The following is an 11,284-nucleotide window of genomic DNA, read 5'->3' on the forward strand; positions in this document are numbered from 1 at the left end:
ACAGTCGTACTCCTTATAAACAACGCCTTGCAGAAACCCGACTCTCCAAAATGCCACTCCAACCTGTTTTCTCTCTCTCTCTCTCTCTCTCTTTGTTTTCGTTTTGGCCGCAATCAAACAAACAATTTTCGAGACTGAGTAACGGCCTCGCTAAACATGCAGAATCTTCCAAACGAGCTCGTCGCTCACATCCTCAGCTTCCTTGACTCCGAATCTGATCTACAAAGGCGCATTTACCTTGATCCTGCGAAGCTCACCAGGCCGGTATCATCCGGTCCACATACACCCCTCAAGAATGCTTCTTTGGTATGTCGGCTCTGGAGAAGCTCTGTCATAAAAATACTCTTTCGTTATGTCGTTTGGCCGTTTTGGCGATTTAACAAGCCAGTCGCACAAGACATTGCATCACAAATTGAGGTCCTGGACTTCATCCAAAGAAAGAACCTATCATCCTCCGTTGATCACTTCACTATCCTGGTCGATACTCCTCTCGGATCAGGCCAGAATCGATATCCCGATGGCCAATTCTGGGGTATACTGCCTCCTGTATCTCGTCAGCCGGAGACGCCCATGTCTTGGAATTTGTTATGGTCTGTTCTGAATCAAGAGGACCGAGACGCCGAGGGTAGTGACACAAGGACTGAGGAAGACAGAGCGCAGTGTTATTGGGACAACAACTGGCTTTGGCATACTATCTTTGATGTCGTTGATCCCTTGAGAATCACCATGATCAGCTCAGTAGACGTTCTCGCTTCACTCTTGAGCCGAACTGTCGATTTAACGAATTACTGGGCTTTCAACAGCGGCTACTATGTTCTATCATTATCACGACCATCCCGAAGTATGACAGAGTCTAAAAAAGTGCAGGTTCTGCCTTCTCACATTCCGGGGCCAACGAACCGCATCCCCTGTGACTTGTTCCATATCAGAGACTGGAGCTCAGTCCTCGTCAATGAGGGATCCTTCGCCCCAGTCTATTCAACCTATGAATTCTTTAACTACTCGGCAGCCACCCTTCTTCCTGCAATCTTTGACGCATCGGATCCTTCTTTTGACACTCTATGTGCAAACCTTCATTCATTATCCTACATCGCCACGTTCCCCCTTTCTCAGCATATTACTGACCATCTCATCCCTAATTGCCCACCCGTGGAGCATCTCTTTGTACAGCTGATGCCCAAGAGTCGTGACTTCTGGGAGAGCAGTAGTCTTTCACACGTGATTCTTTCCGACTTGTGGCTTGAGTGCGACACGTCGTACGCATTGCTTGTGCGTCAGATGCTGCAACCTGTTCCTCAACCGGGCTGGCAGAAATTGAAGGTGTTCGAGACGGGTGACAAGCCCGCAGAAGGAGTATGGAAGATGAATACTTACAATGGCCATATCAATGGATCGAATGGGTGGAGAGAAGAAAGCGAGGGTGTTTTTGTCAAGGGTGATATTCAAAACACCGATGAACAAATTATGATGGAAGAATAATAGTCATGCGACCAGAAGGTTGGCAGAGGTCATCTCTATGATTAAGAGGGCAGCATCTTATAATACCTAAGCTTACAGGACATGGAACAATTCTATGATTGCCTTGCACATTCATTAGCACTGTTGAGATATTGCCCAAATTCCAACAAGCCCATGAATCTGGGTTCCAACTCAGCTACAAAGGAATGGATTCAAAAGATAGAATAATGTCGCGGATGACTTTGATCATCATTTTTCTACATGATGCTCTATGTTGGTAGAATATGAAATCTATCACTCATCCACGACTATGCTGGTCCAAATAGCAAGTTCCTTTGTGAATCTTCAGCCTCCCAGGCTTCTTGTAGATGAACCCTAAATCCAGACAAACGCCTCTAAATTCAAAAAACAGCCGGTCGAGTCTGTACATGATAGACACGCCGCCATAACCTAGTTCCAAGCCGTTCCATTAAACCCAAAACGCCATGTCGAATACACAAAGTCTAATCTTCGTCACTGTCGATGTCGCCATCCTTGTCGCTGTCCGAAAAGTCTGGGACAGGCTCCCTCGCTGCATGCTCCTTCATCTCGCGATACGTGCTCCAAGTCAAACCCAAGAATGCGACAATGATCATGGCGCCTCCGACAATGGCGGCAAAGCTCAGAGGCTCTCCGGTGATCATCCAGTCCACAATGGCCACAATGAAGATGGTGAGCAATGCAGCCACCGATGACAGGACGGGCGAAGTCAGCGAGATAAGAACGAGGAATGAACCGCTGAAAGTGGCATTGGAAAGCACCGCGAGGAGAATGAGCCAGCACGTGGAAGCAGCTGGAATCTCGAACTTTTCAATGTTGAGCCAGTCGAGAATCGGGAGAGGAAGCCAGAGCACAGTGAGAGTGAAGAGCCCAATCAGAGAACCGAAGGTGTTGGCAAAGATCATACCCCTACCAGGCGAACAGCCTTCGGGTGGGCAAGCATAGCGCTTGTACAAGACCTCGTACAGACCATACAAGACTGAGCCGACACCAATGACGAGATTGCCAAGGAATCGGTTTCCGGCCTCAACACTCTCGCCTCCCTCCTTGGTGTCACCATAAGCAACGACGAGAACACCGCCAATGGCGATCAGAACAGCTACCGACTTGTCGAGTCGAAGAGGCTCGCGAAGAAGTGGAACGGAAAATACGTATGCGAAGAAGGCGGAGCAATTGTAAATGGCCGTCAGATCCGATGGCGTTGTCAGGCTAACGGCAATGTACCAACTCAAACCAGCGACGGTCAGTGAGCAGGTAATGATGGCAGTGAATCGAACAAAATAGCGAACGGGCCTCGCGCGATGCTGAATCGATATATGAAATACATCCAAGGTCTGCTTTTCGATCATGATGGCGGTGGTGCGTAATTGCTGCTTATGTCGCTTCCAGAATACTGGCCAGGGTACATCGCGCTTCTGGAAGCGCAAAATAAGGAGCTGAACTGGCCATAACACGATCCAAGAACCGTGGGTGAGGTACATCATACAATAAGCCTTGTCCCAGCCAAGGTCGTGTTGGATGTATGCGCTCAGTTCTGTCTGGACGCAGAATGCGATCAGACTGATGATGAGGAAGAATCCTGCGTACGTGTACCTCTTCTTGGTCGAATCTTCGGCGGCAGCGGCAGCAGTCTGAGGGCTTCGACTGCGCATTGTTGATCGTCGACTGAGACTTGGTCTTCCCATTGATTCTCTGGGATGATATGGGAGATCGTCTTCGCTGGACCCCCTTGACCCCTTTGGCCCATCACTAGGAGGCGAGTAACCAGCGCGGCCGCGCTCTGGGTCATCTTCCTTGTAAAGGAGAGGAGTTCCAGATTTACCATCGCCATGACGATGGTAATTAGGACGGCGAAGGTCATTGGGATCCATATTGTCCAATTCCAGCCACTCGCTGTCACTATGAATCTTTGTATTCTTAGGATCGTGGCGCTTCGTGTCAAGATCGGAAGCGTCGCTCGGATGGTCGGCGGTGCCACGGGCGCCAACAACGTTTGGTCTGGCAGTCGAAGATGGGCCTGGTTCGCATGTGGTATCGTCGCTAGATGATGTTGAAGAATCCGAGTCTGTAGACGATCGATTGTGACCTTGCAGAAGGCGGACTTCTTGGTCACTGGTATCACGCCGAGGCATGAAGGGAGAGGGAAGGGAAGGGGTACTTTACATAAAGATATGAGAAAAACAACCACGACAAAATTACGAATACAATAGGCGAGGGGTGCGATAAAGGAGTGAAACGGCTTAGCTGATTTTGGGGCAGCACCGGGTTTGGTCTTTTTGGCAAATCGAGGCGTGGTATTGGATCCGTGGTATGTAAAGGTGGTGTTGAAAAACAGCCATGGATGGTCCGGGGCGGAGACAAGCGGGTCTCGAGACCCCGATTTTGCAGGGGGCTTACTCCGCTGTAGCGCAGGGGACCAACAGCGCGGGGAGTTGTAATGGCACGGGGCAGGGGGGTTCGTCATTGTTGAACCTGGAATCCACTGGAGAACAGGGCTAAGCACCGAATGTTAAGCCATGGGGCGATTTTTTAGGTAGAATCATGGCCGCTGGTAGGAGAGTTTGTTGCTAGCGACTCATTGAGGTTATCGCGGTTACAGGTGAAAGGTTACGACGAGTAAGTTACCGTTAACCGTTGAAAGTCTTCACTCCCAACTGAGATTAAACTCTGCTCCCACGTGCGGGAATAAGCTTATGCGTGGTACAAAAGGACATTCCTACTCTGTTACCTACAACAGGTTTTGACCTGTCTCTTGGATCTCTCTGTAAGATCCGATTGCATGAGATGCTACTTTACTCTTATGTTGTCCTGCAAACAAATGACGCCTTCGGTCATGTGCCCTCTGTATTCTCTCCACGCGCCCCCAAACCCAAGACAACCTTTGTGAGCGGTATCACCGTGCCACCAACAGAAATGAATGACAGCACGTGAGTTTATATTCAGGTTTCTAGGTGGTCTATGCCAAGCTCTGTATTACTTCTGCCTATTGCTATTTTACTTGGCCGACGCACCAAACAGAGCCTCGTGCACATCATATGTGTACTCCAAATCCCCGTGCCAGTAGTTGGCTGTATCTGCCTTGGAATACAGCCACGCCTGGTCAAGTGCCTTTACCACCTCGTCGGGCAGAGGTCCCTTTTCAACAAGCTCAAGATTCTGCTCGAGCTGCTGGATGTTGGACATACCAATGATAATTCCATCGTTGCCATTTGTGACCTTTAGTCCGGAATGGTGGATTATCCATCGCAATGCTGTCTCAAGCATGCTCAGTCCATTCTTCTCGGTAGCTTCCTCGATAGCCTTCAGAGCCTTGAATGTGCTCTCTCTGAAGTATCGCTGACGATAGGCGGTACCAATCTTGCTTTGATCAGAGAAACGGCCGCTCTCGGGCTTGATGTCCATGGACTTGATCTTGCCAGAAAGGAGGCCACCAGCGATTGGGTTATACACGACGATGTCGAGGCCGTATCTCCTGCATGCCACAAAGAGCTCTGCCTCGATAGAACGGGTGAGACAGTTGTACATGCCCTGGTAGACCGTGGGCCGGACCCAGTTGTTGTACTTGCAAATCATGACAACTTCTGCGACCTCGTACGCGGTGAAGTTGCTGATACCGAACTTGACAAACTTTCCATCCTTGTGTAGCTTGTTGATAGCCTCGAGGGTTTCTTGGAAAGGAGTGCCGCGGTCAGGGCGATGGAGGTAGAGCAGCTAATGGGCGTGTTAGTGCATGATGCAACTAAGCTTATCGGGACATGCCACTTACATCGATGCAGTCAGTTCCCAGCTCCTTCAGACTGGTCTCAACCGACTGGATGACCTTGTCGTATGTGTTCTCGCCAGGCTGGGCGGGATACTTGACCTTTGTGTCCACAGTAAGTCCTCTCTCTTTCCAGTTGGTCTGCGAGCCAGTCCAGCCCTCCTGTTTGCCGCCAACATAGATGCGAGCAGTGTCGACTTCGTTGTAGCCCTTGCTTTGAAAGAGGTCAAGAGCCTTGTTGTAAGTTTCAGAGTCAAAGATACGCGCGTCGAGCTGTTCACTACCAGGGGGTCCAAAGGTCATTAGACCCAGGATAACACGAGGCTTAACGTTCTGGGTTACGAGAGGCATTGCGACGGTTGATGGTGTCTGTTGGTGTTTAAATTTGATTCAAGACTACAAGTCAATGGAAGTTGGAGGGGTCAAGCTCTTTATAGTTCCTCGGAAAGGATTTGTTTCGGAGATGTGACTCTTAAACTCCAGCTCTTTATTTTCGTTCCTTTCCGCGACCTACGCTCATCATAGCACCCCACCAACGTCTGCGGCTTCGGGCGGGGTACGATTTCGGTAGATAGTAGGCAGTTACAGCCAAATGAGCGCCATGAGAGTCTATTAATCGGATCATCATCCGAGACATTTATTTACTGGCTAGGGACGGCATTGGTGGATTAATAATACTGTACATGCGTTTCAGCCTTTGTTGACCAACGATCACGATGCCATGATAACGAAAGGAGTTGAAGCTCCTATAAGCTACTCATCAGGGTTAGCTTCATGACGTAGATCCACGGTTGCGCTTTGGTCCAGGGCTTCATCGGACTTACCCCCGGGTAGAACCATATGTCCATTGAACTGACCAGAGCAACAGAACGTTTATCTTCATAAAGTCTGGGTCACAGTTAAATCTAGGGTCCCATCATCTGAATTACAGTGGCTCGCTGGGTATCCCAGCATGTGCTGGTGGCACCAAAACTTAAAATGTTTACATACCTTACACAATGACCAAGGGGGGTCAAACTTTCATGAATCGGAAAAGTTTGGGCCTGCCTGGCTACTATAATCAATCTTCCATTAAGCGAAGCCAATGATCTCAGAAAAATAACAAGAGATGCTCTTACGAAGAGTATGCCATTGATAACGTAGGTATTTGAGGTGGGGATATATTTCAATGTCTTTAAATATCGGATAAATATCGGTGACTGATATTCCGCCTTCAACTCCAAAATCTCAGTGTCGCGATCGGATTTTGAGCTTCCCAATTGCCGAGTCCATTCCCGCTACCTTTTGTGAATGTGCCGTTTCAAACATGCTTTTGTAAGGATCAATTAAAATCGTCGGTAATGGGCAACGGCTAACCTCGTTCAGACTCTCCTCCTCATAGACTGATTCCATTATGAGGGCGCATTTGGCCCGCCATGCTCGACGGGTCCTTATCCAACAAGTCCGATCCCCGTCTTGCGCTGTCTATTCAGCCCCCCTTCGACGAAGATGTGCACCTAGAACAATCAATAATGGCTACTCAAGACGGTTCTTCCTCGACGGCCTGTTCGCCAAAGCTCCCCGCGAGATTCGTCAACCCGAATTCGAACCAGGATGGCAGAAGATTATGATTTGGAGGAGTCGCATGCTCGACAACTTACGGCCTCCACCTACAGAGGAGCTTGTCCAGGCATGGAAATCTTTCTTCGAAGGAAAGCTGTCTAGTCGTATGGCATTGAACGGTACACAAGCGATGCAATGCCGTCGACTCCTCGAATATCTTGTTAAAGAACACGAATTTCCAACCCAGGCCAAGATCGAGATCTGGGACATTCTGAAAGCCCTCAATGCTCTCGAGAGCCTCCGACCTCGCGAAAGAACCGAACATCATTTAGATTTCGCCAAAACCCTTTGGTCCGCCATCAATAACCCGAAGCTGCAGACACCGAATTGGGTGACTAGTGGTACACTATGGTCACAGTACCTCACTGTGCTATGCACCTTTGGCGGATCGAAAGAAGCTCTCGAGATTGCCTACGCAAAATGGAACGATGTGATAGAATTCTGCAAGAAGAAGACGAAAAATCCGATATTATCTTTAGCGGAGGGACTTGCCAGGGACGGCCGTGAAGAGGACCTTGTCGAGCTGATCAACTATGCCGAGAAGAACGGATACCCCTTTGACAAGCACCTTCAGCGAGTGCTGGTCACTTATTTTGCCCAGAACAACCGAGTCCCCGAGACAAAGCAATGGTTCGAGAAACCACTCTTATCGGGAAGTCCTTCAAACAAGATTATCCCCCTGGTTGCTTCTTTCGCTGCCCGCAACAACCTGCAAGAATGGGCGATTCCCTTTTTCATTGAGATCGGTAACCAACTCAACGAGAAGCCGGAGCAACATTACTGGGATAGCCTGTTGCAGGCGATTCTCATAATTGGTAGAGGCTTACCAGAGGTAGAAAAGATGATAGCCCACATGGACAGTTCTCAGGAAGCTATCAAGACCACCACAGCCACTATTAACAGCCTTCTCCGAGCTGCTATGGGACTGAACGACTCTTTACTAACTGAGGAGATTCTCTCGCTTGCTACAGACAGGGGTCTCCCGCTGGATGGCGAATCTCACCTTATCCTCATGGAGATGCGACTTCATGCAGGCTATCTACCGGGAGTTCATGCAGCATACAAGAAAGTCACACACCACGAGCCCTGGCACATTCAACCTGATCTTTGGTGGGATTTCGGTCGACTTGTAAACGAGTATATGATGACCCTCACGACACAATCGACACCAAATTTCAAGGTCATCGGAGAGATTGTCGAGATGTGTGAGGAGAACCAGGTACTCCTTGAGCCAGAGACAGTCGCTTCGCTGTGTATCCGATTCTTGGAGAACGAGCAGCACTACGAAGTTATGGACATATTATCCGTCCACTCGTTCCAATTCAGTGCAGCGGAGCGAGAGGCCATTCAAGATGCATTCACCCAATTCTGTGTGAATCGCGAAACTAGCACTTCACGAGCATGGAACGGGTATCAGATTTTACGGCAGTTCTTCCAGGATCTTAGCTTTGAGCACCGCGTACAGCTGATGGAGGCCTTTTTTGAGCGAAAACGTCCAGATATGGCATCCCATGTCTTTGGCCACATGCGACAGCACCGAAATAGCGATTACCACCCCAAGCGTGAGACATATATATCATGTTTTGAGGGTTTATCACGATGTCCAGATGAGGAGCCTCTGGACATCGTCCACAACATGCTCAAGATGGATACAACAGTTGAGCCCAACACCCAACTCTATACCTCTCTCCTATTAGCTCATGCGGCTTGCGGGAAGACTACCCAGGCAATGGACTTTTGGCAAGCGATCACAGCCTCCCAAGAAGGGCCTTCCTATGCCAGTTTAGAAGCTGTGTTCTGGGCTCTTGAGCGTACGCCGAATGGTGCAAGTCAAGCACACATCATCTGGAAGCGGATAAAGAGCATGGATATTGATGTGCCACCAGTGGTATACAACGCATATGTTGGTGCTATTGCTGGCAGTGGAGAGGAGGCAGGGGTTAAGGATCTCATTATGCGAATGAGCTTGGCGACGGCGGGCGAGCCAGATGCAATGACGTGAGTTTCAATAATATCATCCTACTGATATAGCAAATCGCTAACAAAACTAGACTGGGCATTGCTTTCAATGCTCTACCAGGGCAGACGCTGCAATCGAATTTCAAAAGCTGGGCCCAGGCGAGGTATCCCGAAGCATGGGCTAACCTCGAGTCCAAGGGTAAGCGACTTAACAAAGACTCGCTGTGCCAATACAAGCTGAACAGGGTAATAAGAGCTTGAGTGTATCATAAAGATTTTGCATAAAACGAAGATATGTTTGGATGCAGACATTTGTATCAATATGTTACATAGAGGTTGAGGCTGTTATACATATGACCAAAAAATAATGACCATGACATCAATCATCCCAGACAACATAAACGCCAGCGCAGAACAAGTCGTTTTCCCCTTTCTATATACGACTGGTCTACTTGTGGCGTGAGAAGAATTGGTCTCGGAGCATCTCAGGGTGAGCGTGCACGCTGGGGTAGATACCCATGCCCTGTACTCGGCGAACCATCTTGGCCACCTTGCGCTGGTTGACGGGCCGAAGGCGTGTGAGATTGGAGTGGTTGATCATTCCAGATGTTGATGTGAAGTGCTCGATGAGTGAGAAGTTCTAGGAGAAATGTCAGTGTGGGTAACAAATGGTTGGCGATATGAACGCACCTTGTACATATCCAGAGGGCTGATTCCAAGAGCATCGATAACATCATTGTTTCGCACAGTCTTCTTCCTCCACTTCTGCATCTCGACGGGACTCAAATCATGCGGCGAGTACACGTCACCAGCCTCCCATCGTCTGGGCATCTGCTTGAGGAAATCGTTTGACATCTTCTGGTTCTTGAGAAACTCCATCTGCGCCGTCTTCTCCATAGTGTACGAGTTTGTCCGCGTCTTGAATCTCTCTAGGAGCCTCGCAGCAGCATCTCCTCGAGCTCCTCGGCCAACTGGCCCCTTGCTGTTGCTGGCATTTAGACTAGCAAGACGGCTGGCGTGTCCACCGGAGGGGGGTTGTCGGCCGGGAGCTGCAGTAGTTGCTGTGGTGGAAAATGGACGGATGACGCTGCGCGCAACAGTTGAGGCCGTCGAGGCCATCGGTAGTTGAGGAGGCATCTTGGGCGGTCGCAATTGGAGCGTCGGTCGAATTGGCGGTTTGCGAGACTCTAGAGCTGGTTTTGGTGATGTTCGACCGTTGGAGGTTTTTCGACCAAGCGGAATGCGGCGGGGCAGATTCCGCGACTCCACCCAGATTTTATCGTTTTCTCATCCAACCTTAAACTTTTTATATCGCGGGACAGCAACGATTACCTCTACCAACAACTGCGCCGAAACATAAAAAAAACCATTAAGCGAGGAATACGGAGTGTTTAGTACTTGGAGGTGAACAACTACCGTGATCATGGTGCGAAAACTCAAGCATCACGAGCAGAAGCTCCTCCGAAAGACAGACTTCATCACATACAAATCCGACAATGGCCATCGCGACAAGGCCGTCATGCGACGTTATATGATCCAGAAGCCCGAGGACTATCACAAGTATAACCGTCTTTGCGGCGTAAGTCTATGTCACTTCAATCTCAGGCGTAGATTCATGGTACTAACAATCGCAGTCTCTACGCCAACTCGCCCATCGCCTTTCCCTCCTCCCTCCCGAGAACGCAACACGCCGCAAGCACGAAGAACTTCTCCTCAATAAGCTTTACGACATGGGTGTCCTTTCCAGCGCCTCTAAGCTCTCCGCTGTCGAGAACAGTGTTACTGTTAGCGCATTTGCGCGCCGTCGCTTGCCTGTGCTGATGACAAGACTGCGCATGGCTGAGACCGTGCAAGCGGCTACGAAGATGATTGAGCAGGGTCATGTGCGCGTGGGTACAGAGACAGTTACGGATCCTGCGTACTTGGTCACAAGAGGCATGGAGGACTTTGTGACATGGACTGTGGGCAGCAAGATCAAGAGGAACATCATGAAGTACCGCGATCAGCTGGACGATTTCGAATTGCTATGATGTGGCTATTTGGATGGCACAAGGTGGAAAGGGGAGGGAAGGAAAATGTATGGGCAATTGGGAGTTTGGGCGTCTTTGTATGTGTTCTTCTTTGGAGGATTCCGCCATGATGGTTCAAAAGTTCGAGAATGGCTCTATCTGCGATAATAGATTCTTGGTCAAATCTCGACAAAGTTTTTACGTTGCATGGGACGTGCAAGTGTGGCAGATGATATGGGCGGCTCCTGTTTGGTGTCCAGGCAATGTTCTCCGTGTTTCTGCCTTGACACCCCCTTGGACCAACCAAAATCTTACATGGATGGCGTCATGAACGGCACGAGGGCAAGCCCTGAGCCATTGTTCAAAGATCTTCTGAGACAAGAATAATTGTGTTGGGCAGCTCAAATCCCAAATAGAGGTTGATCATGATGGTTCCGTATAAGATAAGCCAGGACCA

At 49.4% G+C, this 11,284-nt stretch overlaps 6 protein-coding genes across 6 annotated transcripts; 3 read left to right on the forward strand and 3 right to left on the reverse strand.

The window, feature by feature from the left end:
* The first annotated feature begins 64 nt into the window (after positions 1-64).
* FVEG_03003 (hypothetical protein) lies at positions 65-1,712 on the forward strand. The gene has a single exon (XM_018890566.1). It carries the CDS (start codon positions 157-159, stop codon positions 1,477-1,479), a length of 1,323 nt encoding a protein of 440 aa, XP_018746904.1. The 5' UTR covers positions 65-156; the 3' UTR covers positions 1,480-1,712.
* On the reverse strand, positions 1,427-3,827 carry FVEG_03002 (hypothetical protein). The gene has a single exon (XM_018890565.1). It carries the CDS (start codon positions 3,627-3,629, stop codon positions 1,962-1,964), a length of 1,668 nt encoding a protein of 555 aa, XP_018746903.1. The 5' UTR covers positions 3,630-3,827; the 3' UTR covers positions 1,427-1,961.
* Positions 3,828-4,452: 625 nt separating this feature from the next.
* FVEG_03001 (oxidoreductase) lies at positions 4,453-5,643 on the reverse strand. The gene is made up of 2 exons (XM_018890564.1): positions 5,264-5,643; positions 4,453-5,208 (listed from the first exon to the last, which is right to left on the reverse strand). The coding sequence occupies exons 1-2, from the start codon at positions 5,606-5,608 to the stop codon at positions 4,492-4,494; spliced, it is 1,062 nt and encodes a 353-aa protein (XP_018746902.1). The 5' UTR covers positions 5,609-5,643; the 3' UTR covers positions 4,453-4,491.
* A 627-nt stretch (positions 5,644-6,270) lies between these two features.
* Positions 6,271-9,538, forward strand: FVEG_03000 (hypothetical protein). The gene is made up of 3 exons (XM_018890563.1): positions 6,271-6,571; positions 6,623-8,857; positions 8,911-9,538. The coding sequence occupies exons 2-3, from the start codon at positions 6,651-6,653 to the stop codon at positions 9,077-9,079; spliced, it is 2,376 nt and encodes a 791-aa protein (XP_018746901.1). The 5' UTR covers positions 6,271-6,571; positions 6,623-6,650; the 3' UTR covers positions 9,080-9,538.
* On the reverse strand, positions 9,159-9,955 carry FVEG_02999 (hypothetical protein; the record flags this gene model as incomplete). The annotated part of the gene is made up of 2 exons (XM_018890562.1): positions 9,159-9,458; positions 9,509-9,955. The coding sequence occupies 2 exons, from the start codon at positions 9,953-9,955 to the stop codon at positions 9,267-9,269; spliced, it is 639 nt and encodes a 212-aa protein (XP_018746900.1). The 3' UTR covers positions 9,159-9,266.
* A 259-nt stretch (positions 9,956-10,214) lies between these two features.
* FVEG_02998 (U3 small nucleolar ribonucleoprotein IMP3) lies at positions 10,215-10,848 on the forward strand (the record flags this gene model as incomplete). The annotated part of the gene is made up of 2 exons (XM_018890561.1): positions 10,215-10,397; positions 10,453-10,848. The coding sequence occupies exons 1-2, from the start codon at positions 10,242-10,244 to the stop codon at positions 10,846-10,848; spliced, it is 552 nt and encodes a 183-aa protein (XP_018746899.1). The 5' UTR covers positions 10,215-10,241.
* Between the last annotated feature and the right edge of the window lie 436 nt (positions 10,849-11,284).

Source organism: Fusarium verticillioides, chromosome 5 (assembly GCF_000149555.1).
Source record: "Fusarium verticillioides 7600 chromosome 5, whole genome shotgun sequence".
Taxonomy (NCBI): Eukaryota; Fungi; Ascomycota; class Sordariomycetes; order Hypocreales; family Nectriaceae; genus Fusarium; species Fusarium verticillioides.